Source organism: Sminthopsis crassicaudata, chromosome 2 (assembly GCF_048593235.1).
Source record: "Sminthopsis crassicaudata isolate SCR6 chromosome 2, ASM4859323v1, whole genome shotgun sequence".
Taxonomy (NCBI): domain Eukaryota; kingdom Metazoa; phylum Chordata; class Mammalia; order Dasyuromorphia; family Dasyuridae; genus Sminthopsis; species Sminthopsis crassicaudata.
In genome coordinates, this window is record NC_133618.1 from 369,957,519 (window position 1) to 369,985,492 (window position 27,974).

The 27,974-nt window shown below is 35.4% G+C and overlaps 2 protein-coding genes across 4 annotated transcripts in view; one reads left to right on the plus strand and one right to left on the minus strand.

Annotated features, from left to right (window-relative positions):
- LOC141556657 (apoptosis-stimulating of p53 protein 1-like) overlaps positions 1-7,507 on the plus strand; it is a 131,278-nt gene extending 123,771 nt beyond the window's left edge. Inside the window, exons 15-16 of the transcript XR_012486588.1 lie at positions 6,027-6,128; positions 7,361-7,507. The gene's annotated coding sequence lies outside the window, so the exon portion shown is untranslated. The remainder of the gene's footprint in view (positions 1-6,026; positions 6,129-7,360) is intronic.
- On the minus strand, positions 1,139-27,876 carry LOC141556659 (zinc finger FYVE domain-containing protein 21-like). Of its 3 annotated transcripts, XM_074291135.1 has the most exons (8): positions 27,625-27,876; positions 15,248-15,298; positions 13,269-13,437; positions 8,454-8,529; positions 6,684-6,775; positions 6,002-6,055; positions 3,063-3,205; positions 1,139-1,795 (listed from the first exon to the last, which is right to left on the minus strand). In XM_074291135.1, exons 1-8 carry the CDS (start codon positions 27,781-27,783, stop codon positions 1,760-1,762), a joined length of 780 nt encoding a protein of 259 aa, XP_074147236.1. In that variant the 5' UTR covers positions 27,784-27,876; the 3' UTR covers positions 1,139-1,759. The 3 variants fall into 3 exon arrangements, with proteins under 3 accessions (XP_074147236.1, XP_074147237.1, XP_074147238.1); XM_074291136.1 differs by lacking the exon at positions 15,248-15,298; XM_074291137.1 differs by lacking the exon at positions 6,002-6,055.
- Positions 27,877-27,974: the final 98 nt, after the last annotated feature.

Genomic DNA, 27,974 nt, shown 5'->3' on the forward strand with positions numbered 1-27,974 from the left:
TCGTTCTAAAATCTAAAAGCAGTCAGTAACACTGGAACTAAAGTCAAATTAAGTTGAGGTTTTAAGTAGATGGGAATAAAATAGTTGAACAGAGATAGAGCTTGTGTAAGTGACTAAGGGGATGCTGTGATAGTTGAAGGAGTGAACTACCACTGCAGTGGTAGCATTATGATGAAAAAAGGAAATGAATCTATGAGATGGAAATTCTAGACAAGGGTAAAAAGATGGGTGCGTTGAGCCAGGAGAACAGTTGCTATGGTTCTCAGTAGTCTTGTATCTAATTCTGGGCCAGTTATGCAATAATGTCCACTATTTTGTAGGTAAGAGGAAACTAAAGCACTTCACTGGAATTTGAATTATAATGTATATGCTTTTATATACCAAAAGTATTTTTTTTATTTTATCTTTGAGTTGTAGCCATGTTAAAAATGTTTCTCATTAAAGTGTAGGATTTTTTTCCATGTATAAGTCTTATGTATAATTTATATATGTATATCTCTCTCTATATATATCTCTATATAAAAAGTCAATGCAGTGCTGTAACTGAGTACATTTTAGATTGCTTGTATATATATATATATACACACACACATATATATATATATATATATTGTGGTGATGGAAAGTAAAAGGATGTTGTTCAAAAAAACTTGCTGTATGAATGTGACAGAATCACTATTTCTAAGAGCCTTGATAATTAATGCTAATTCTGATGTAAATGTGCACAAATAAACTATGGTTATCCCTGCTCTGGGTCTAAATGTGTCTATATATCCGTTCTCTTGAAATGGAAAAAGTATCTCTGAAGTCTGTTCTAATTCTTTGAGTCAGGAATTTCTTCTACACTATTTTCTGACAAATGGGGCAGTTTTTTCTCCTAGAGCTGATTTTTGGTTATTACTTCAGACACAGTCTCCGAAATATTAATGATAAACAGATAAACTTATTTCCATTACAAAGTTTAGACTTAAATTTAAGATCTGGGGTGTAATCCCAGTTGTACTATTAACTACCTATATTTTTGTCATTGAATCATCTCCCATTTCTGGACTTTCGCTTTCTCATTGGTAAATTAAGGTTGTACTGAAATCTGTAAGTAATAGTTAGTTACAAGACAAAAGTGGAGCATCATTATTAATTTTTCAAAATAGTTTTTAATCATGTTTTATGCACAAATTGCTGTACAATCATTTTAATCAGGTGAAAAGTACAAAACCTGGACCATAAAAGCTACAAACTTTCAGTAAGACGTATCAAAAGTTTGTTTGGGTCCAATTAGTGACATCATAAAAGAACATCATTATATAAAACAATCTAAGGCAGGTTCTATTGGCAATGAATAGCTCAACATCAGGACATTTCACCTCCAAATACAAAGCAAAAATCCTGAGTGATTTACCCCATTACAATGCAAAAAAGTACATTGAAATGACCTACTAGTAAGTATTCTATAAGTAAATCCAGTATATATTATATAAACATGGTATACATTATACTAAAAATACCTGATAGTTTAGTTTAAACAGTAGTATGGGGTCAGATTCTTTTCCAGCCCATAATAAGTACCAATGAAATAAAGTATACAAAGTCAGATGTGAAGCTATATTTAAAGCATTAATAAACTGTATACATATTGCACTAGATCAACGAACACTTAGGTTTTTCCAAACACTTTTTGATTGCATTTCCCACCACTTACAGAATTAATCAGCTGTGAACATACAGGGAGTTTCATAGAGCTTCTCAAATACTTCCATGATCATTGGTCCCGGGATTCATATAGGAGTTTGGCTGCCTATATTGCAATGAAAGAAGAGTAAAGACTGTGTTTAACAGCTAAGTCCTAGGTCAGGAGCACCAGAAGCAAGAAAGGCAAAACTAAATGTTTGTAAATATATTTCTTTTCATACTCTGGTGTACAGCAACCAAACCAAAGATCTATTTAATATAAAGTAGAAAATTATTAGCTGTCTTAACCAATCTGGGTCACATGTTAGAAACTCAGCCTATTCATATATAACTGAACTGACTTAGGCAATATTTTACTTTTTTACCTACACACAAATATAATTTCTTCAGTAAAAATGGGGATAAAACACTGACATGCTATCAGTGAAGGAAAAGTGCTTATGAACATGTGATCTATCTTTTACAAGTCCTTGTAAGTTTGGGACTAGTGATTCAGCTATCTTTAGAACAACTTAACTGACAAAAATAAAAGTACAACAATAATTGCTACTTGTGGTTTTCTGAAAACATTTTATTAAGCTCCATTTCTTCTCTCTTGGGTGTGTGAGGCAATTGGGGTTAAGTGATTTATTTGCCCAGTCACACTACGAAGTGTTAAGTGTCTGAAGCTGAATTTGAACTCATTTGACTTCAAGGCCAATGCTCTATCCACTGCACTAGATGGCTGTCCCCATTCTACTTTCTTTTGAAATGAATATAGAAATGCTTGTTTTTACTGGATCAACTGGATCCACTTTGCATTTTTTTAATACCAATGGAGACCTGGGACCTTGCTCTTATCATTTAAAGTCTGGATTGTCCTGATTCAATGAATTTTCAACTAGCCTATTTCTTTGTAAGCAAGGAACTCAATTAGGGTGGGCAACTGTCTTGTTTCACCTGTGACTTGATACAGAATGGAAGGACTGTTTACTCTGCCCATCTTCCAGCTTTTCAGCTGTTGTTTCTGATTTACTCCAATATGTGCCACTTTCCTCTGACACCCAAATGACTTAAGCTCTTACCAGGTGGAAAACTTCTTAATCATTATCTCCTAATTAAACAGCAATGAGTAGGTGACAACTATCTTTGCTTTGGAAAATCCCCTTTATAGTAAGCAGAAATTATATTAAATATTAAACTAGAAAAGCGTAATTTTAGCCCCCCCCCCCAAAAAAAAAAAACACAACAAACTGGGGGGGGGAAGTGCTTTAGTATTATTATTACTATTATTATTGTAACATAACTTTTCCCAACAGGCTTTGTATAACCCTCTTAAACCTGTTGGGGACCACCTAGCCAGCTGATAGGAAAGTGAATGCTTTACAAAGTACCTTATGCATGGCTGCTAACCAGGTGGCTGACTGCTTTTTGTTAGAGTTTGAGTCTTCACTGGCAGTGAACTTCATCTGTGTTACATCCTGAGCCCCTGGTTCCTTGTATTGAAGAAGCATACCAGTAGCTCGAGTATTGCCTCCTGAAAAAGAAAATAAAAGGCCTTCCCTTAATTGACACCAGTTAAGTGTGGAGCCCCTTTTTCTGAGGAGCAAATACTTAACTCAAGGTAATATATCAGTATGCTTATCCTCTTACCTGTTCAAGGTATTTACTCAAATGCTGAATTTGCTCCTTCTATAGAACACCAAGGCCTTATTTCGTGCTACTTTTAAAACATGTTTTGCTCTTCTAAAAAAGTATCTTTACCATCCCATGACATTTCTTAAGTAGTAAAAACAATCTGATAATGGATATGAAACTCTTTGCTAACACACAAATGAAGTTCTATTTTACTTCACTGGAAGCCCTCAACTACCTAAGCTTATCTAATCTGGTGAGCCGTTCCCTTTGACATGGACTAATGTTAGCATTCTTGTTTTTTGTACAATTGTTTCTGGATTTGGGACAGTTTTAAAGCAGGCTGAATTCTATTCTTCCCTGCTTTTTAGCAATTAGTAATTTTAGGGTGAGTAGGACACAAAAGTTACTTAAATAGATGAAGCCTCTGAAGTAAAGACACTTTAAAACCCACAAGATGAAACAGGTCCAACTTCCTGACAAATGCAGTTTTAGGGTTAAAGGAATTGGACCATATGTAATCTTTTTCCATGGCTTGGATATTGGGAAGTGATCCAAAATGCAGAGCTGTGGAGCCAAATGTCACTAGAAAAGAAGGTATTCTGTGGTAGTTTAAAAAGCTAACATTTTAGGCCACATTCCAGGAATAAGGAAAGTCCTAGGCAGGCCTCCTATGGCATGCTGTGCTAATTTTCGGTGCCACACTTTATAAGCTGAAGAATATGAAGAGGGGTGAGCATGATGCTGAAGGACAGTGAGTGTATATCATATAAGGATCAGTTCAAAGTCTGAAAAAAAGACAAGAAACAGGACCACTATTTTTAAGTCTATAAAGTACTATCATGTAAAATTATGTAAGTATTATTTTTATTTCATTCAGTCAGGCAGAGCCAGGGGCTATGGATGGAAACTGCATAAGCAAATAAAGCTTGATACAAAGAAAAAAAAAAAAAGACATAGGAATATCCAGGGGGCAGAGCCAAGATGGTGGAGAGTAGAAAGGAATATCCAAAAAATGGAATGGGTTGCTTTCAGAGGTTGTATAACCCCCATCCCCCTATCTTGTTTCACTTTTTGTGACAGAACCTGGCTCTCCCACTGGCCAATTCCCTAAGCTTCAGCATACAAAAAAAAAAAAAAAAAAAAAAAAAAACTACAACAGCACAGATGGCTGCAAAGTTGCTGGAATAATAATAATATTTTTGGTGCGTGCAATAAACTCTCCAGAATTAGATTGAAATGTTAGTTCCATTAACAAAATTATAGTATTATTAGAAACCTGAGACAGAGGGCAAAGATAAGAAAAAGAAAGAAACTTGTCTTGAGTCAGGAGAATGCCCTTTGTATCCTGTGTATCTTTTTATTTTATTTTTAAAAATTCTTACTTCTCTGGGAAAAGCTCTCTTAGGAACTTTTTTTCTGGCCATTTGGATTTTAGTTGCCCTCAAAAACTGGTTTTAAAGAGTCAGAAATCAAGGCAACTGCTTCTGGATTCTTTTTTTCTTCTGAAAGAAAATAAAACAACCTGCTAGTAGATAAATGCATTTAGACCAGAAGTCCTTGCTTTTTTACATGTGTTCTTGAAAAGTTGTATAAAGAAAAATGTTTACATATTTCTAATTAGGACACATAACAGGAATTCCAAAGTGCCCTTTTTAAGAGAAAAAAAAAATCCCTAGTGTATCTATCAATGTGAATTTTTTACATTGGGTTTGTTTGGAACAAGGTGCATATAAACATAGAAATTAAAATAGCCACCAGATGGTGCTAGGACCTACTTCTAAAATATGGATTCCAGCTGTATGTCCCAGTCTGTCTTGTACAGAACTTACTACAATTGGCAAATTTCCCACATACTGCTGACTCTTGTTTTCCTTCTCTGCAAAATGAAGGTATGAATTCTGGATCTTACATTTATTTGGCCCAGGCCCTGAGCCAAGCCTTCTTGTCCACCTTCCTGTCTCTAGTTCTATTTCCTAATTTGATAAAAAGGAAAAAAGGGGGAGAAGGGGAACGACAAATCTTGGATCCTTAAGCATACATATCCTCTCCATTTTTTCCTAGAGTTCACCCAGACGATATTAGTATAGACAGAAGCTTCCTACTTAAATTAGAGGACACTTTGAAAAAAATCACAGAGCTCTGTTTTAGACTTTTCTTTCCTGATGTGTGAAAGTTTTGGGATAAGATGATCTCTAAAATGTCTTTCTGTCCAAACCACTAATGTTTCTCTTTTGGGTTCAACAGCTGGGATCTTAATTTGTAGAGCAGGGCCTTGAAAGACAGAGGGACACAAGAAAGTTGTGATGGGAGGAAAAATCTTGATGAACAGTGGGGGGGAAAGGAATGGGGATCCATGATGAGGTACTCTGGGCAGCAGAGAACACCACAGGGTGAAATGAATGAGGCAGCCATGGAACTGTTCAGCACAATATAGCCTAAAACAGGACCTTGCAAAGAGTAAATATTCAACAAGCATTTTTGGAAAAATAAGTGAATCAAATGTTTTAAGTTCCATTCTTTCTAAATAATATAGATACAACCTATTCAAATATTCAAAGGGGAATTAAAGTGTAATTGCACATAGAACTTTTATAGGAATCATTCATAGTGAACAGAAGGAAGTAGGGTTGGGGAAGAGGGAAGGAGGTCACAAAAGCATGCTGTGGGGATGGAGGCTCACATTAACAGTGCTGACCTTCAGTAATGTGTTGACTCTCCAGGAGGCTGGTATAAGTGTGAATATCTTTTTCTACATCAAGAAGATAGGCAGGCAGTGAAGAAGAAAGAGCAATCAAGAGACCCATCAGAAAACAGAAAGCAAGGTTGGTTAAGTTACATGAATTTGTTGACCTACCCATTTCACAAGTCCCAAATGCTGACAATTTTCAAGTAAAAAGGGGCATAAAATTAGGAATAAAATACAAATGGGAAAAAATTAATATTTAATCAAATATCCAAATATCCGAGGAAAATAGACAAAAGGAATGCTACAATTTTAGGCCTCAATTCAGAAATCCCATCATAAGTCAAAGCCGCCTTCTTGAGGAATGAGGGCCTGATGCTCTTAGAGCTCCAGTCTCAATTTTAATTGAATAAAAAATGAAATGGAACATCAAAGGAAAAATCAATATAGAAGTACTTTATGTTTGCAAACTAAACAGATCAATAGAATCCATGGAAGCCTGTATTTTTTCTTCCTTAAAACTGTAATGAGTTTAACACCTATTCATGTTTTAATTTGTTATTTAAAAAGATAAATGCCTATACTCTATTGCCTTTTAAAGGGCATGAATAAAGAGACCAATTTTTATTCAAAGATGTGAATTCTATAAACATTAACAAATCCTGTTCATTAGCAGTTTGAAATTAACATTTACCTCCAGGAGTAAAGCCCTCGGTAAGTATCTGAACAGTTGAAATTTGAGCAATTTCAATTTCATAATGGCTATCTCCATCCAGAAATAGGTATCTGCAGAAAATAAAATACAAAGTTTTCCAAATCAAGCGAATTTTCTTTACATTCATGTAGTAGATATAGACGTGAAAGTTACATGTTTTTAGCAGTGCTTCTAAGTAACAAGATTCTACTTTAAGTAGAATGCAGCCCAATACCTTAACTTAGTACATAAGATAACAGAATTCTTTCCCTTCCCTGGTTACATATACTGCAAAAGTAAATGATGGGGCAGGTGAAAAGAACAGTGGGCTTGAAGGTCAGAAGACTCTAGATTCAGATTTCAGCTGCTGATACCTGGGCAATCTTGGGAGAGTGATTTGACTTTTCTTTTCCCAATCTGAGTCAAGTGAAGCCGGATCTTTGAATTCTTTCCAATTATAACGATATAGTCCTCTATACTGATAGAGCATTCCCATCTTTAACTTTGCAATCTACATCTTCTAAATTCAGAAGGATCCCTTTAGGGTTAGGGATAAGAAACTTATGGTTTGAATGACCTTTCTGTATGATCATTTAATGATGTGATTTTAGTAAAATGGTGAGTGTTGGGCTCCTTGGAGTAATATTTAGTTTTGAATGAAATAAATTTCTTTACAGCAAAGAACTGTTATGTCTGAAGGAGCCAAATTAGCTATGACGAAGAGCTTTGTAGGCCATGTTCTCATTGCAAGAGGCTTTAACACAACACAGCTGGTTAACGGAAATGTTAAAAATACTAATAAATATCACTCACTATTGCCTTCCAAATTTGCTCTTTCTAACTTGCCTCACTCACTACTATGATGATGACTTGCATTTCTACAATGTGTTTCAGAACAAAACACATTTTCCTCATTGCTGTTTTCGGAGACAGTCTTAAGTGTTATCTTCCCTATGGTTTATGAAAAAAAAAAAAACTCCAACAAACTGAGGCTCAGAAAATCATTGTCAGTTCTTTTGCCAATCACTATCCTCACTATCCTCACAATATCTTTAAAAAATTTCCCTCTCAATAATATCCTCAAACCCCAATTTTCAATTTTCCTATTCTTTGTTGGGTCAAGACAAAATAAATGAAGATAGAGGAGGCTGGAAAACAATGAAAACGTGTGTGTAGGCAAGATCAGGAGACTTAATTCCATACAGCAACTCAGAAACATCTGGTATTTTAGCATACAGCCAGTGACATCCTTAGACCAGAACTAAACTCACCATTTGATGAATATGTTGCCTAAATGTTACATGTTCTTAGAGCAGGAGAAGCAAGTTAAAGTAATTTCTAGAATTTGCAGAAGAGACAGTATGGTGTAGTGGGGAGAAAGCATTGGGAGTCAAAAACTTCCACTGAGAACAAAGTATGTCACCTCAGCTTTGGTTTTCTAAAGTAAAATGAGATAATACTACTAGTATTACCTATCTAATAGGATTGTTGCAAACTTGAAACTTTGTATAAAGTGAATATTATTGCCCAATAATTTCTTCACAATCACTTTATTAAAGATAGAAGCACAAGAAGTATTCTAACCATTTTAAAAGAAGCTGAGATTCAGAGAAATGACCCCAAGGTCACAGAGCTGGTAACAAATATCATAACTAGAACTTGAATCTCTTTATGCCAGAGCCATAATATTCTCATCTAATTAGAACGGAATGGATTGGACAAGAGGATACAGAACATGTCATAAGCTCTAAAGACAGCAATGTTTCTTACCTCTGATTATTAGAAAGACGACACACCATTAATTCAGATTCTTCTGATGTTCCTAGTGTTACGCAGAAAGTAGCTCCTTGAAACAGAAAGAAATTTAAGAGAAAATACTTATAAGCTTATTAGCTTTCCCTTTTTTTGTCAGGCAAAAGGAAAAAAATTCTATATCCCCAGTTACTTTTGTATAGATAGATATCCCATTAAGTTTTCATTTTAAAAGTTCTTTTATTTTATAAGCTGTCTGATAAAGCAACAAAATAAAATTAAAGGTTAATATTTGACAAATGTTAAAAATCGGTTTTATTTCTTTTATTTTTACATTATCTGTATTTTCCAAAATATTTCTTCCCTCCCACAGAGAGCTATCCTTTATAAATCAGAGGAATGTATTGGTAGGTACATTCATTAAGCAGCTCTTATATGCCATGCACTATGTGTCAGAAGGTAAAGATACAAAGAAAAAGACTTCTGTTCTAATAATCTTTATAACAAAGAATCATAAAGAGGAAAAAAACAGTTCAGCAAAAATAATCCTGTCAACCAAGTCTTCTCTAATGTGTCCTATTCCACTGCTAGTCCTCCACTTCTGCAAAGATGGTAGGGAGCTATCTTCTCATACCTCTTGGTTATTATAATTTCACAGCATCCAGTTCTAATTTTTTTGTTATTCTTTCCAGTTACAGTATTTTAGTCATTGTGTATATTTTCTTCCTGTTTCTGCTTACTTCCCTATATATCAGTTCATAAGTCTTCCCATGCTTCTTTGCATTTATCATTTTTACAGTACTGAAATACTATATGTATCACTATTTAGCCACTATTTATCAATAGAAATTTTATCTTGAAACATTTGCTACAATAAAAAGTGTTATTAAAAATATTTTTGGTGTACTATATTGGATTACCTGCTCTCTTGGGGAGGGAATAGGAGGAAGATGAGGGAGAAGAATTTAAAACACAAGGTTTTGCAAAGGTGAATGTTGAAAACTACCTTTGCATGTACTTGGAAAAATAAAATACTATCAAAATAAAAAATATTTTGGTGTTTGTGTGATCTTTTTATCACTGGCCTCCTTAAGATAAATGTTTAACAGCGAGACTTCTTTGTTGTTTTTCAGAATGACTAGGCTAACTCAATTCTGCTAGACATCAGTTAGTGTTGCTAACTTTTCCCAACTGTTGCAACATTAACTATTCTAGTTGCCTATCATCTTTGCTAATGTCCAGAGTGTGAAGTGAAACTTTAGAGTTGTCTTTATTTACATTCTCTTACTATTAATGATTTTGAAGCACTTTCTCCCCTATGGTTCCCACTTTCATAATATTATAGAAGCTGTGGTAAAGTTTGCTAATGATATGCTTTTTATAATTCATATCCCCAAAGTGGCTACATGTGTGAATTTCAGAGAGATTCATAAATTCAAATGAAAGGAGAATAACCAATATTCAAATCATACATTCATAGATACATACACATACACAGAGTTCCAAAAGTTTAAATTCAGTTTATCTTGGGCAATGATAGTGTGCCACAGTTCCCATTTACTGTTCTGCCTCAGTTTCCCTAAATTGTCTTGCCTTGGTTTCTCTGAATTGTTCTGTCTCAGTTCCTAATTGTTCTGCTCAATCCTGAAACACCACACCTCCCTCTTAATCATGATGATCCAGATAAGGAGAAAGATCTTCTATCTTAGACATCAAGACCCTACATCTTCCCTACTTATCAGAATGTCTGGTGCCTCCCCCCATTCTGTCATTGTTCTTCTTGATCTCCACTTATCAGAATGTCCGGTAATTCTGGAGCAATTCTGCTTCTCACTATTATCAGTTTGTTAGAATTCATCATTTCCTTGTTGAGGACAACTTTTTGGTTCACTGGAAGTAAAAAAAAAAAAAAAGTTCCCAAAACATTTTCTGGGGTGGACTTGTTGCATTCTAATGAAGATACCCAGATCATAAAGGCTGACATAGACTTCTAATAACAGTTTGGGGAGAGCTTTGAAAAAGTGAGTTTCTGAGTAAAAATTATCTTTTCCCAATATTTAGGACTACTTCCTTCCACTCAAAAGAGAACTCCAGATTAAACAACTGTAGGACATTCAACCAAATCATCTGTGGTGTGTTTTTCACTTCCCTGCCCTAATTCAGTCTTGCTCTAGCTTGTTAATAATGTCCTTCCTAAAATGTGTTCCAAACCAAAAATAATATTCCAGATTCCAATAATATTCCTGTGCACAGGACATAGAATACTGAGGAAGATTTCCCTTTTTCTGGGCATTGTATTCTGTCCTGTCTATTAACTCCTAATAAATGTGCAATCCTTAAAACCCCCAGATCTTTTTCACAAGAAATGCTATTTAGCTATGCCCACTCTATGTTGTACGTGGATCAAAACAAAGTGACTGAAGGGAGAATTATATTTTAGTCCTACTAAATTTCATCTTGTTAGATATGGCTCATCCATCTAGCCTGTCAAAATGTTTTTGAAGCCTCATTTTGTCTTTCAGTGTTAGCTGTCCCTATCTGACAAAGATCTGTTTCTTTATGCAAGTCTGGGAAAGTGTAGATTCACTCAAGTTTTCTATAAGTTACTCTGGCAAGACAAAATATTCTAAGAGTCCAGCAAACTCCTTTCACTGGACTAAAATCTACTAGTGACTATAGTAAATAAGTTTTAGGAAACTGATTGTGGCATAGAAACAGAATCACAAAGCTAATAACAAGAGGCCAAATTTGAACCCAGATCTTCCTCACCCTAGAATTTTACCTGCTATGCCATGCTTGTCTATAGCAATAAAGAATAAGAACAATAAAATACACATCTTTTTACGTAATGGTCCCACTGCTTAGAACTCAATAATGAATTCCTTTTATTGACATTCTCTATGACCTACATTCCTTTTATTGACACTCTCTATGATCTACATTCATAGATGCTTTAGGGTGGAAAAACAAAGCACATGTCCCAGTCCCTACCAAATGGCTAAATAGATTGTGGTAAGCCACTGTCATGGAACATGATGTCATAAAAGTGATATTTAAAATATAAGAAATAAAAGGCAATATACAATTATGCAAAGCAAGGTTAACAGAACTGGAAGAACATACAGTTGGCCTATGAAGAAAGGAGTGCTCTACTGATCTGACCACTGCCTCTGGAAGGCTGAGGCCTTTCAAACAAAAAGCAGAGAAGTGCTGGAACCTAAAAATTTTAAAATACGAATGGTAAAAATTGTTTTAACATATAACTGGGGGGGGGTAAGTATTAAAGAAAAGAAAAAAAAGGAAAGCAGGAAAAGCAAACAAATCATGGGATAGAAAAGACAAATAAAAAATAAAAGCAGAGAGAAGACTCAAGAAGAAGATATAAGAATAGTCCCAGGGATGCATGGAAAGAATACTGTCTCTGGAGTCAAAAGAACTGGCTTTAAAATCCCATCTCTGACACTACTTGTGTAACCTTGGTAAGAAATGACACCTCTTTGGCCTTTTCCTCATATGTAAAATGAGGGGGTTGGACTAGGTAGCTTCTGAGGCCCTGTCTAGCAAGAGAATGGCCAAAAGAATAGAGATCAGAAGCCTAAACTACAGATTTAGATCAGAGGAAAAAGCCAATTACTAGATCAGTAAGAGTCAAAGGGAGCCAGAAATGACCATCCAAGATGGCTTGAAGGAATGCACAGTTAGTTCTATACCACTTCAATTCTGTTTGTGTGTATTTGTGTATACTTGAGCACATAGCCTGCATCTCAGCAGTCACCTGGTGTTCCATGATCCCTTTGGTTTCATATTGATTTAAAAAGCTACTTATTGGCACTATGTCTTATTATATTTTTATTTCATTAAATATTTTCCATCAAATTTTAATCTGTTTCAGGCCACACTGTGTATGCCTATTTGAAACTTCTGACTTAGAACAATGGTCTCCAAATTTTTTTGATCATGCAAAAATTATTGCACAAACCTCTCCCTGCATATACTCATATATTATACACATATATTACTCTACTAAAAATAGATATTAATTATACAATTGAGACATTTTTAAAGGATGAGACAGTGAAACATATTTAATCTTAGCACCAATAGGATCTACTTGAGTTTGCTGAAAAGGGGAACGATAACATAATCAGACTACGGTTTTAAGAAATCTCTTTGGGCAAACTGGAGAATAGTATAAAGCAAGGAAGTCAACTAGGAGGCAATTATTTCAATACCCGATATGATATGGGTCTGAAGTAGAGGAAGAACATAAATATGAAAGATATTCTGGAGAAATCACCTTAATTTACCATCTGACTATTTGTGGGAAGTGGAAGAATGAAGAGTATGTGACATGGATGTGAATGAACCTGGCAATGAAGGACAGTGATACGCTCAATAGAAATAGGAAAGTTTGAAAGAAAAGCAAGTTTAGGAGAAAAATTAATATAATGGTGGAATCAACAATGCAGATAATAAGTCACTGAAAACTGCTTATTCTGTGAAAGCCCACATTAAGGGGCAGAAAGTGATCTATGGAAAAAAGAATCTTTTACATATCCAGGAAAAGAACTGGAGCAGGCAACATCATGATGGGGTCACATTATAATCCCTTCCACATGCAAAAGCTATAAAACAAAACAATTTTTAAATACATGTCTTTTTGAAGAGGGAACTGAGTAACAAACAGCTTTTGAACAAAGCAAAACATGGGGAAAAAATGTGAGGGAAGAAAGTATAAGAAAGGGAGGCACACAAAACATAGATATTAATCTTCTTGTCTTAATAAGACTGAAGATGTAAGCCATTCAGACCCAGGACCCAAATAAGACTTACCATTCATGAGCACTTTGAGCTGCTTGTCATAAAACTCCATTTCTTTCTGAGACACAAGCACACATTCTGCACACTGTCGTACAGGGTCCACAAAGCACATCCGAGGCAAAGGTACTTTCTTGCTGCAGCATTTATCACAGAAACACTTCCCACAACGGCGACAGTGATGCTGGGCAAAGAACCAAGAGGTCATTAGTTAGCAGGGGGTAAATTTGCAATTAGGTAAAAGCATGGAAATAAATATGGGGAAGTGGAGACATAAAATGAACAGATGACAAAGTCAAGTTATTCAAGACCAAATGTTGAAAATGCCATCATCAGTGCTTGATTTAGCAACCATCTAAAAATGATTGCATAAAAAGAGAAACCACTTCTTAAAAAAAAAAAAAATCGCACTTATGGTCAAGGTCAGTTAGTCATGAAAATGAAAATTAATGAAGGCCTCAAACCCATTATGCTTACACAAGACATTCTAAGTATATGTTTTATCCCATTTTTGCTGCTCACCAACATTATGACTTTCCCTCTTTGGGCTTTTCGTTTTCTCAGCTATAAAATGAACGGGCTATTTATGTGATCATTCATTTGTCTTTGTGCTCCAAGTTGCATGAAAATGCCTACAAAAGTAATTCTTTCTCCTCCAATGTCCAGAATACATCGCACTCTCCAATTTGAATCACAAAATTTTATATTTGTAAAGAGTCTTAAAAGTCATTGAGTCCAATCTTCTGTCTCATGTAGGAAAACCTTTATAGCAACCCTGACAAATGATGGTTCTATCTAGCTCTGTTCAAAAGACATCTAGTGATAGGGAACTTAATATTTCATGAACCAGACTTTTTCTAACATCTGAACACTTCTAATTATTCTTCCTTATATTGAGTCAACATCTTTCTCCCTATAATTCTCATTCACTGGTCCAAATTCTAACCTCTGCCTCCTAGTCTGCCTCCATACAGATATGACCCAGATGAATGAAAACCTTTTATTACCACTTAAAATATAACAAAATTTCAAGTCCTATCATTTTATAAATGACAAAACTGAAAATCAATGCAGGAAATGATTTATGACCCTTAAAGTCCTTAAGCAAGGAGCAAAGTCTATATTCAAACCCATGTACTCTGCCTCCAAACATAAAGTCCTTGGCACTATATTATGTTCTTGTTTACAAACCTTGATGTTCAGATTTAGATAGAATGCAGAGAACTCAAGTGAAGAAGAAATAATTGATAACATTGTTTAAAATGGAAGTGTTTCATTTTTACTCCCAGATATATGGATTAAAAATTTAATTAAAATTATTAAGCCTAGGAGCCCCTTGTTTGCCTTTCTTTGTATTCCCAACACTCAGCAGTCAGTGCCTGGCACAGAATAGGCATCTTAAAAATGCTTAATGACTGCTTGACAAATACAGTATCTCTCACATATAGAGAAGGACAACACTGGGTAATTTTGCAATAATTGTTTTTAATGCTAAGGGTTCAGAAATGGCTACCTGAATAGTTTTTTCATTTGCAAGTTCTGAATCAGTACTGTTAGTAACTCTAAACCAAGACATATGTTGTTCAACTATGTCTGACTCTTCATGATCCCACTGAGCAAATACATACCAGTAACATGTAGGGTTTTCTTGACACTGGAATGGTCTGCCATTTCCTCCTCCAGTGGAGTAAGGCAAATAGAGATTAAGGGGCACAGCTAGGAAGCTATCCGAAGCCAAATTTGAATTCAAGTCTATCTACTGAGCCATCTAGCTATCTCCCCCCTATACTATTCACTTACATACACACATATATTCATATATATCTGTGTATTCTTTATTTACTACATTATTTGGGGCTTTACTAAAGAATTGTAAAGGCAAGTCAAACAATACCAGTATTTGCACAGAGCAATAATCCTCCACCAAAAAACATAAATATATCACTCGCTCAATTCCCTCTCCTTGATGTCACAGTTTCCTAACATTATCTTACCTTTCTGGTTATGAAGTCAAACTTGATATCACACTGCATACATCTTGGACACTAAAAGAAAAGAAGAATATGTAAAACTGTGCAGGACTGATGTCAGGATGTTTTACTCATAGTGTGAGGCTAAAAATCAGGAAAACTAGTTCAGGAAGACAAGCTTCTCCCCTGAGCTTTTGACTCCGAGCTAAATAAGTGGCAAAAGGGTTTCCTCCTTTGAGAAACAGTGATAATCCCTGCTATTTAAAGCTGTTTAGGCTACAGTAGGAAAGATTAGTAGATTATGCTTCTATGGTATATTATATAACAATGGGCCACAAAATTCAGGACCATTGTTCTAAACAAAACTTTCTATATTAGCAAGTCTTAAACCTGTAAGTCAAAAAAACATTACCAGTAGCTTACACTAGTGACTCGTTATGGACAGAAGAACTTTAAAATAAATTCTGCGTTTTATCCACATATAAAAAGGATTAGAACAATGAATTGTAGAATTTTAGAATTAAAAGAGATCTCAACAGCCATCTAGACTATCTAATGATAGTCTAACTCATACTTCCAAAAGAATCCCTACTATATACATTCAACAAATGGACAGCTATCCTTTATTTGAAGATTGTAGATTTAGAATCATAAAGGTCTTCAAAGGTCACCTAATCCAATTTTACAGATGAGAAAATTAAGGTCCAGAGAAGTTAACACGTGCTAAAGTTCAAAGAGGTAATATAAGGAATAGAGGCCAGATTTGAATCCAAGTCCTTTAACTCTAAATCCAGTTCTGTTTCCATTAGGCCATTTTTTAAAACAATTTTTTTAATTACACCTTTTTATTTACAAAACATATACATGGATAATTTTTCAACACTGACCCTTGCCTTCCAACCTTCCAAATTTTCCCCTCCTTCCCCTCCCCTAGATGACAGGTATTCTAATACATGCTAAAAATATATGTTAAATCCAATATATATGTATATATATATATATATATATATATATATATATATATATATATATATATATATATATATACACATACATATATATATACATATGTATATATATATATATATATATATATATATATATATATATACACACTTATCTTGCTGCACAAGAAAAATCAGATCTAAAAAGGAAAAAAAAAAAAAACCCTGAGAAGAAAAATAAAAATGCAAGCAAATAACATCAGAAAGAATGAAAATGCTATGTTGTGGTCTACACTCAGTTCCCACAATCCTCTCCCTGGGTGTTGATGGCTCTCTTCATTACTGAACAATTGAAACTGGTCTGAATCAATTCACTGTTGAAGAGAACCACATCCATCAGAATTGAGCATCTGATCTCCTGGTTCTGCTCATTTCACTTAGCATCAATTCATGTAAGTCTCTCCAGGCCTCTCTGAAACCATCCTGTTGGTCATTTCTTACAGAACAATAATATTCCATAACATTCATATATTATAATATATTCAACTATTTTCCAATTGATGGGCATCCATTCAGTTTTCAGTTTCTAGCCAGTACGAAAAAGGCTGCCACAAATATTTTTGCACGTGTGGGTCCCTTTCCTTCTTTTAAGATCTCTTGGAATATAAGCCCAGTAGTAACACTGCTGGATCAAAGGGTATGCATAGTTTGATAACTTTCTGAGCATAATTCCAAATTGCTCTCCAGAATGGTTGAATTCCTTCACAATTCCACCAACAATGTATTTCTACTATGCCATTCTTCCTTGATCTCCAATGGAGGGGAAGCCATAACTTCCAAGATTATCCAATATACAATATACTTTTAAATAGCTCTGATTATTAATGAGTTTTATCTGATTTTAAAGTCGAAATTAGTCCCAAAATTTGTAGGTTGCAAATAGCTACAGAATAGTTAACTCGAATAAACTATTTGATAGTTTTGTCTAAGTTTTTGTTTATTCCTTTTTTTTTTTTTTTAAGATAAATATTAGGGAGTATGAAAGAATATTAAGCAAGAGCTGGCTGTTCTTCTATCAGACAAGGAGGTAATCCAAGGCAATTTCAATAAACTTATGATGGAAAGTGCCATCCACAAACAGAGAGAGAATTATGGAGACTGAACATAGATCAAAATGTATTAGTTGTCCAAAAGAAAGAATGGAGTAGAGATTAAGTATGTGATTATGAAAAGCAACATGATATAGGAAAAAATAAAAACATTAACTATGCTATACAAATGAGGTATGAATACAAGAACCATTGCAGAGGAATTAGATAAAAGAGGAGGGCTGGTATTTCTGAAATCTTACTCACTTTGGGAATGGGAAAAAAAGAGGAAACAAAACACACACACACACACACACACACACACACACACACACACACACACACACACACACACCCCCAAGAAGGTTATAACACCCTCCAGAAATCTATAAAGAAATAAGGTGAGGGAATAGGATAAGGTGAGTTATAGAAGGATATGCAGATTTACAGGTATGAGATAAAGTGTGTATATTAATGGGAAAGGGATAAAAGGGGAAGGAAGTAATGGGGATAGTAAAGGATATGGGAAGGATTATTAGGGTGTGGGGGGAAGGTTAAGAAATAGCAAGGAAGGTTAGCATGTAGAAATAAAGTAAAAGAATTAACAGGGCTAGGAAACAAGAGATAATGCATATATATGTAAGTAAGTAAATGCATGTGTGTGTATGTATTTCTCATTCCCAAACATAAATATATTTGTGCTTAACTGTACCCTGCATGCGAGAGATGGGGAGAAAAAAGGAGAAAAAAAGAATAAACTAAAAAGTAGACAGAACAAAAGAAAACCTGTAAGGAAGGAAAGGTCAGTTCTGAATACAATATGCTTTCTAGAAATGGAAATTTATTGCTGTATGAAGAGGTATTCTGATGGAAGTGGATATCTTCAACATAAAGAAGATCCAACTCACTTCCAGTTGATCAATGATGGACAGAAATAACTACACCCAGAGAAGGAACACTGGGAAGTGAATGTAAATTGTTAGCACTACTGTCTATCTACCCAGGTTACTTATACCTTCGGAAGCTAATACTTAATGTGCAACAAGAAAATGGTATTTACACACACATATTGTATCTAGGTTATATTGTAACACATGTAAAATGTATGGGATTACCTGTCATCGGGGGGAGGGAGTGGATAATTTGGAAAAATGAATAAAAAAAAAAAGAAGAAGAAATAGAAATTTATTATTACATATTTTGAATCTTCTCATATGTTCTGCTGTGCACATGACAATTTTTTTTCCTTTTTCTGTTTTTTTTTAAATTTTTTCTATTTAAGCTTTAAATTAAAAAGTGAAAAACTTAACTTTTCTTTTTTTTTATCAATGACTTGGATAAAAGTATAAATGAAGGCTCATGAAATCTGCATATGATACAAAACTGGGAGGGAAAACTTAAAATAAAGGTAGACCATCAGGATCCAAAGGATATTGACAGTCTAGAGCACTGAAAATGTAAAATTCTGTAGGAATAAAAATAGTTTTGTATTTGAGTATAAAAATAATTTTACAAGTATTAAATTGGGGAAGCATGGTTAGACAACAATGATTTTGAGAAAGATCCAGGGGTTTTGGTGGAATTCAAGCTTCCAGTGTGATGTGGAAGCCAAAAAACTAATCTTGGGCTGCCCTTATCAGGTCACCTTTGGAGTACTATGTCCAGTTCTGTCTACCATAGTTTAAGAAGGTCACTGGATAAATAGAATCTCAAAATAAAGCAAGCAGAATGATTAACGTTTTTGAATTCATGTCATTATGAAAGGCTAGCATATGGAGGAGATATTAATTTGTTATGTTTGGTTCCAGCAGGCAGACTCAACAGCAATGGACATAAATCCCAAAGAAGCCAATTAGGCATACTTTTAGGAAGTTCCATCAATTCCAGCCGTCCAAAAGTAGAAAGGGCTGACCTGGGTTTCCTCTCTTTGGCAATCTTCAAAAAGAGGCGGCACATCCCTTTTTGGGTTGTTAGTGGATGCTCTTTTTGTACATAGGTAGTACCTGATGGCTGCTGGAGTCTCTTCCAATTCTTATATCTTAAGACTCTTTACATAAGCTCCAATGTTCGATTTACCACTTACTACTCATGTAACTCGATGAATCACTTCTCCTCTCTTGATCCCACTTTCCTCACCTATAAAGTAAGGAGGTTGGCCTAGAAACCTCTGAGCTTTCTTTTAGCCTTTGATGTAGAAACCTGTAACTTTTATTTCCTGAATTCATCCACATTAAAGAGGACCTAGTTAGCAATTAAAGCAGTTCATTAAAAGGATAAAGAAACTGAGAAACAACAGGAGGCACATGAGTTAAGGAGACAAATAAGACTTTAAAAAACAACCTTTTTGATAACTAGGTAGAGAAAGAGGGAAGGATATATAGGTGAAAATATAGGTGAAATAAGAAGAAAAAATAATAAATGAGTTTAACATAAATAAAAATTAATTTTTAAAAAAATCACAAAAATGACCAAATCAGCAGCAAAGGGACTAGTCTACTTCAGGCTTTTATCTCTCATTTTTCTGTATAGTAAAAGAGCTATTTTAGAAGATGGAAATGAAAATCAGAAAACTCTCAGAGCATAGGAATTAACTTTAACACTATTTTAAACAAACAAAGCCTTGAGTTCATATCAGAGTATTTTGAAATAACATCCAAATAAATCAAAGTCCCAACCTTAAGCATATTTTACCTCTTAAGAGAGTATTTTAAAAAGGCAACAGCTTAAATACAGGGAGCTACTTACACAAGCGGCCAAAGTCTCTGGAACTGGGCCCACAAGGTCTGATTAATAGAAGCAAGTATGAAGGAAGTTAAGTGAAGTCATGTGGGCAAAGAAGTACAAAGTATGACAAGAATTAAAGCAAAAGGAAACAAGTCAATTCAACCAACAGCACTAATGAAATATATTTGCTATGAAATGCACACTCATATGTGCTATGTATGATCAGAGGCAAACTTTCCTTCCTACTGTTTAATAGACAAATAAAACAGACATAAATAAACAAAACAGAAAAGAATCAGTTCCATCACCTCTATGGCAAAGAGCTCTTAAATCTAAAAAATCAGCCCTTATCTCTCTCCTGGACTCTACGCTGTTCTGCTCTCTACTCTAACCACCGGTCAAATGGATCAACTTACTGCCCTATATGCAACATTCCTTTTTAGTCTATACTTCACGCCTATACTTCCACCTCACCTTACTTGTTGAAGACTTTGCTCCCCTGAAGACTAAGTGTTACTTCCTATAAAAGGCTGTTCCTGGCACCTTTAGCTATTAATGTTATGTATCTAGAAAAGTCAATTTGTCCATGTCCTGTAAAAATGCTGTATACTCCCAGTAGAATACAAGCTTCTTGATAGCAATACTGTCTCACTTTTGTGGCTGTATCTCCAACAATGTCTGGAATAGTGGGAAATTAATAAATCATTGATCAACAGATGTAGCAAAAGATATATCTTCAGTAGATTTTAAGCTTTCAACCTCTGCTTCAATTTTCTAAGTTGGTCATGTTCATGTTTCACTTTCTCTTTAAAAGATTCTTAAGGGGAAAAAATCAACACTATTCATTTCTGAGGTATACAAAATGATTTCAATATGACTTTTCTCCCCAGGATCACCTCTTGAAATTCCTAGCAGTAGTTATGGCAGAACAGAGGGGGGGGGGGGGGGGGGAAGAAAGAAAAGAGAAGTATGTTTCACAGCTTAAGAATACCCAATATTCTTTTAATCAGAGTAGGTAGCAGTTCACATGGGAGGATAAACTTGAGTGTGGTAGTCAATATTAATTATTTAGGAATCCCATATTAGACTTGTTTTGTTCTTTGAGATATCCTTATAAACAACAAACGCTATTTAATAATATGGCTAAGGGAAAAACACTTATGAAAAACTTGGATTGTACCACACCCTGTATTCTGGCAGACTTAAGTCTCAAATGGAACAAGAGTTAAGTATTTCAGAAAAGCATGAGTACAGAAAGCTAGAAAAATTGTTTGTTTTAAAGACAATGTCTTGAAACATAAAGGAGACACAATCTAAAATGTCATGAAGACTAACAAGAATTTGTTTACTACATGCTTGAAAAACCAAAATTTCCCAAGTTTTTAAGAGGAAATTTAAGACATGTAAAACAAAGCATTACATTATTCCTTTATTGCTCATTAGGGTAGACCCTGTGTTCTAACAGCTGTACTGGAAGCTCAAATTCTGGCTGGTCTAACTTGGAAAGGGTTAGATTATTGGTCTGATTACAAATCATAAATTTAGTTTCTAAGTTAGTCAGATGTTTTAGGATCTGCTGCCAACCAAGAGCACTAGGGTGATGAATCTTCTAGCCAGAACTATCTTTTATAGATAGACTGTAACCTGGGTATACACAGCCAAGAAATTGCAGCTTATCTGAAATACAGTGCTTTGTTACAGTATTGAAGTACAATAGCTTTTACTGCTATTTGGAAAGACTCAAATGAAAGCTTCTTTCTGGAGAGGATCTCTAATTAGATAAGAACAAGGATTACAGTGGATGAGAGAATGCCCCCTAATGTGCTATGATCTGCAAAGGTTGCAGATACTTTATCTAGCAGGGAGTAAACATATGCACTTCTTTTTTTTTTTTTTTTTTAACATATGCACTTCTGCATGGCAAAGAGTGGAATAGACTGACAATTTTGTGTGTGTGTGTGTGTGTGTGTGTGTGTGTGTGTGTGTGTGTGTGTGTGTGTATGTATATATAATAAGGATAAGAATTTAAATTCTAGTATGTTAATGCCCTAATAGGGAGAGAACAGGAAGGATAACTACAGAATTCCCATAAAACTTACTTTAGCACCATTTAAAATACTAGGCTGGATGAAAGATGTCTTGACATAATGATTTCTTTTTTTACTGTGCCTATTGAAAAAAAAAATCAAGCCACAATTCCTGTCCTCAGGGAGGTAAGACATATATACAAATAACTATAACTTAAATTGTAATATTATAATTTGAACAAATTTCATTAATGTTGACAAGATACAAATAAAAGCAAACAATATCCCCAAGTAATTTACAGGACCTCAAAAAGCCAAGGAAGCTAGAAAATTTTGAATAAAATGATCATTTCTTATATATCATGTACATTGTTCTATTGTCACAATAAGTGTATGTCTCTGCTAGAAATATAGCAATGTGCTGTAATTACCATGACTCTCTAATCAATAAGCATTTTATTAAGCACCTACAAAGTTCTAGGCACTGAACTAAGAGGGGAAGAGAGAGGAGAGGGGCTGTTTACAAATACTAAAATGAGTCCTCCCTGTTCTCAAGAAACTTACACTTAACTGAGGAATACAATATGTTCACAAATAAATAAAGATACAATATATACAAAATAAAGTGAGCTGAGCCTTGAAATATATAAATTGTCATAAAATGAAAAAGAATTGTTTTTAAAAATGGGGTTTAAAAAACTGAAGGTTGTAAGGAGGGTAACCAAGGATTAGATGCATAAGGAAGTAGAAAAAATCTATACAGGAATGACTAGGAGTGAGGAAGTTATGTGTAATATCAATGTAAGTTATTTATTAAGAAGAAAATGTCCTGAAATGTTTGGGAACTCAAGGAACCTAATGACATAATACATATAAAATAACTGTAAGATAAATTTTGTCAAGGAGATATTAAAAAAAAATACTATGGAAGCAAGAGGAAAAATTTCCCTATGAGAGAAAAAAATACAAGGTTTACTGGAGAAATAATATCTGAAGGTCCTGAATGATGGGGATTTTGATGAGTTAGAAAGAATAAAAGCTGCTTTCCTATGGGGAAAAAGTTTTAAAAATTAAAAAATTCAGCAATAGGAAGATTTAGGGTACATTTAAGGAAGGTAAATATAGGTCTAGGAAATGTGAAATGAATTGGGATATAAAACTGGAAAAGTAGGTGGGGAGTCTCATTGTGGGAATACCTTGAATGCCAGATTGAAAAATCTGGATAAGAAAGGTAAAACCTATCACATTAATATCAGCACCAAGGTAGCAACAAATTTAGGGATCACATCAAAAACTCACACTAAATGAAAAAGAGACAATCGTTGAACTCAAAAGTTGTTGAGATAAGATATTTGATGTTATTTCATTGGGAAAAAAAACAAACAAAACTTCTGTAGCTTTGAATGCACAAAAGGTTTTACTACTGTCACTATTCAGATACATGCCAAGGTATTCTACAAAAATACGATTTTGCTTTTACTGGGGGAAAACTTCCATGGGCTAATCTAATAGTACTATCATTCACATAGTCTCCCATTATCAAAATTTTAAGAATATCTTGATCTCTCTTCTCTCCCACATCTCTAATAACTAGTCAATGAAATCCTGTCAATTCTATCTCTACATTTATCCTATGAATTTTTTCCTATTTCACTGTTACCAAATTAATATAGACTCTCAATTCTTTTCTCAAACCAATAATTCTATCAGAATACTTTCACAATAAATTTTCTTATAGGTCTGACCAGAGCAAGGACTGTTATTAGTGGGCTGTTGGGATTTTTCCCCCCACTTTCTCTCCCTAAGGTTTGGCACAGTGGTTGGTATATAGTGGGTTCTTAATTAATACTTGCTGACTTGACAGACTAAAACCAGCTAAAACGGATTTGAAACCCAAGGTAGAAAAAAGTAAAAGGGCACTTAGTGCTCTTTTATATTTGATAAGTTCAAGTCACCATTATCAAAAGAATTTAATGTGTGAGTGCTAAGTCAGTATTTGTAATCTATGAAAAATCATGGAGAATGCCATAGAACTGGAGAAATGAAAGTTATCCTAGTGTTTAGAGAAAAAGAGAGAGAAGAGGGAACCATCTACAAAAGAGATCAGATTGTCCCACTTAAATTCTTGGCAATAAAGTTGTTTTGTGAAAATTTAGAAAGGAAAGCAGATATTATAAAGAGCCAGTATTATCAATTTACCAGTCCAGATGAATGAACCTCATTTCCTTTTTTTAAACAATGTTATCAAATTAGTAGGTCAACAAAGTCCTGTAGAGATAGTTTATCTAAACTTTATCAAGTTGTCTTTGTGAACAAGAGGAAAAATATGTAGCCAGACAAGAGTGGAGTTAGATTTAGAAATGACTGAATGAATGGATAAAAAAAAGCAGTCTTTGTTACATGTCAACTAAGATCTCTAGTGGAAGTTCCCAGGGATCTGTATGGTTGCTTTAAAAAAAAAAAAAAAAAAATGATTTGGCTTAAATTGCTCCCTCCATGGTTACCAAAGATTTTTCTGTTAGTTCTTCTGGCTTTTTCTCAGTACTCACCCTCCCTGAACTTTCCTGCAGCTTTGAATGTCTTCCTTCTCCTGTAAGAGGAAAATTTCTGATTTTCCTTCCTCCTGTTTCTTTTTACTCATTCTTAAGTCTCCACGATTGGATCATCCTCTACTTACTCACTAACTGTGAATATCCTGTCTGCTCTCCTGGTACTTTGCTCTTTTCTTGCTACAGTAGTAACTCTTAATCTGAGCTTTGTGAACATAAAAAAAAAAAAAAAAAAAACACAACAACAACTGATTACTTATAATTGATTTCTTACAATTCTATGTCTTTTCTTTTATACATTTAAAAACACTATTCTGAGAAGGGGTCCACAGGTTTTATCAGACTGCCAAAGAGGTCCATGACACAAAAGGCATTATGAATCCCTTTTCTACAGTATCTTCTAGTGATTGCATCAGGCACCATAAGGCATTTTTATGCAGCCAACTTTCAGATCCAATCATAACCTCTATCTATCCTGAGCGCCATTCCCACAAATCCAACTGCCTGCTAGGTATCTCCAAATAAGACAAAAATTTGTTAAGCATTTAGCACAGTGCCTGGTACATAGTAGGCTCTTAATAACTGTTCCCTCTCCCTACTCCCATCCAGCTATCCTATAGACACAATGTATCTAAAACAGAAGTCATCTCTTGATTGTACATCCTTTGCCTTTGCCTTCAAATCATTATTTATTTTCTTTCCCCTCATTTTCCATATACAATCTGTTACTAAGACTTGTGATTCATCACAACATCTCTGGTACCTGTCTCCTTCCTTGGACTCATATCCTACTTTAAGTTTTTATTACCTCTTACCTGGACTATTGCAAAGCTCCCTAACAGGTCTCCTTGCCTCAAATTTCTCCTCTCTCCAATCTATTCTCCACATAGCTGCTGAAGTAATTTTAAATAAAGCCCAGGTCTAACCAAGTCACTCTCCTATTCTTTAAATTTCAGGAGCTCCCTATAACCTCTAGGATCAAATACATAATTGGCTAGGCATTTAAAGCCTTTTATAATCTGGCTCCTGCCTACCTTTCCAAACTTACTTCATTTTATTATCCTTCATAAACTTATTCCAGCCAAACTAACTTATTTTCTATATATCTGAACTATGCATTCCTTCTGTTTTGGTGCCTTGGTAAAGGCTGATCACTTTACTCCAAATGTGCCCTTTTATTTCCTGCAAATGTTAGCAGAATCTTTAATTTCGTTCAAGACTCAGGTCAGACAATTTTTACATCCAAGCGTTCTGATAAAGGTCTCATTTCTAAAATAAATAGAGAATTGACTCAAATTTATAGGAATTTATATTCTTATTGATAATTGGTCAAAGGATATGAACAGTCAATTTTCAGATGAAGAAATTAAAACCATTTCTAGGCATATGAAAAAACTTTAAAGATAACGATAAATGTTGGAGGGGATGTAGAAAAACTGGGACACATATATGTGGAGTTATGAACAGATCCAACTATTCTGGAGAGCAATCTGGCACTATGCCCTAAGGGCTATGAAACTGTACATACTTTGATTCAAGCCAATTCCAATAGACTTGTGATGAGAGAGCCATCTGCATCCAGAAAGAGGACTGGGAGAACAAATGTGATCTCAGCATAGCATTTTCACCTTTCTTATTTGCTTGCTTCTTGTTTTCTTTCTTATTTTTTCCCCTTTTTGATCTAATTTTTCTTGTGCAATGTGGAAATACATATAGAAGAAATGCACATGTTTAATATATATCTGATTATTTGCCCTAACTTAGGGGAGGGGGTGAGAGGAAGGGAAGGAGAAAAATTTGGAACACAAGGTTTTGCAAAAGTGAATGTTGAAAACTATCTTTGCATATATTTTGAAAATAAAAAGCTATTATTAAAAAAAAAAAAAAAGACTCAGTTCAAGTGCCTCCTAAGGGAAGATCCTCTTAGTTCCCCAAGTTGTGGTTGCAGTTCTTCCTCGTATATATTTAATGACCTTTGTACCCAGAGGTTGAATGTAAACTCCGTGAGGGTGGTGGCAATCCCTTCCCCCCTTCCTCATTTTTGTCTTTTTTATCCATAATGCTTTGAACATACTTGGCATTTAATAAAAGTTTGCCCATATGAACTAAATGGAAGGAAGGCACAGAATTATTACTGTAGATGATGCAAAGCTGGAAAGTTAATCTAATGGATGCAGGATTCAAATAGATCTTGAGTCTAAGGTAGGACAAATCTAATGAGATGCAACTGAAGAGAAAAATGAGATTCTACAGTTTATCCAAGTACAAGATGGGGGAAATGGGAGTAGAAACTCTTCTGACGTGGCAGCCAAAAAAACTAAGTCAATCTTCAGCTGCATTTCAAGAAGCTCAGGGTCCAGAAACAAAGGAAATAATCATTTCCGTTCTACTTTGGCCTGGTCAAATCTCTAGAATACAGTCTTCGGTTTTGGGAGCATATTTTAAGATGGGCATTCTGGCTAGCTGGAGGGAATATCCAGAGGAACTCGTGACCAGGAAAGTAAGATTATGTTACTCTGGGCCTGAATGAAAATAATTATTCTGGTGAAAACAAAACAGGGAAACTTAATATCGGTCTTTCCCGAATGCACCCCGCACCCCCCTCAAACACTGGAAGAGGAATCAAACTGAACAGAAGTTAGCCAAAGAACAGAACAAAGTGCAAAGGGAGGAAGATCTCCTAAATATAACAATCACAGCTGCTCCAAAAGGAGTGTCTGTCAGAAGAGGTAGAGAATTCCCCAGAACCAGAAGTGTCCACACACAGTCTGGAGGAGCACCACTACCAAGCCTAATGGAGGAAATTCTGGCTTAAACTGTCCTTAGAAAGTCCCGGGATTCTGGGAGTCTCCATTCCATGGAAGTGGAAGGGACGTGACAGGAGGAGTGGAGCCCAGAGCATGGAAGAAAAGGTTGTGAGACACCTAGAGAGTCCAGGAGAAGATGCTGGCGAGTGAGGAGTAGGAGACCGGGGGAAAGGGGGAATCAAGAGGAGCGAGGGAAAGAGTGGGGGAGGGGAGGGGCTGGCGGAAGGGGACGAGGGAACATCAAATCCCTCCGCCCCATTACCTCCTTGTCCGGGACCCACTGCGGTTCGTCGAGGCCAAAGGGGCTGCCGAAGGCCCGGTGCTCGGGGACCATGCGCAGCCCGCTGGGCGAGCGTACTAGTTTTTTGCCATCGCGGCGCAGGGCCGCCCCGCCAGCGGTCGCCACAGACGAGGAGGACATGGCTCCTCCGTCCGGCCCAGAGCTGCCCCAGCGGACAGTTTTCCAACCTTAGCCACCGTGTCCCGTCCCACAGTAGAGAACTGCCCAGCTACCCTATCGACACGCCTACCGAACCCCCGTCGCCCAATAGCCACTACAGCTCCGCCCTCGTTCGGCTTCTCTTAACCAATCCAGAGCTAAAGCACCTCCCA

What these genes read in the sequence shown, in the direction of transcription:
- LOC141556659 (XM_074291135.1), bottom strand. Translation starts at nt 27,783, where the DNA reads ATGTCCTCCTCGTCTGTGGCGACCGCTGGCGGGGCGGCCCTGCGCCGC. An exon ending in GAGTCAACACATTACTGAAG is followed by an intron (nt 3,206 to 6,001) that starts GTCAGCACTGTT and finishes TTTCTTTTTCAG; the next exon opens with GAGGCAATACTCGAGCTACT. An exon ending in GGTTAGCAGCCATGCATAAG is followed by an intron (nt 1,796 to 3,062) that starts GTACTTTGTAAA and finishes ATTGCAATATAG; the next exon opens with GCAGCCAAACTCCTATATGA.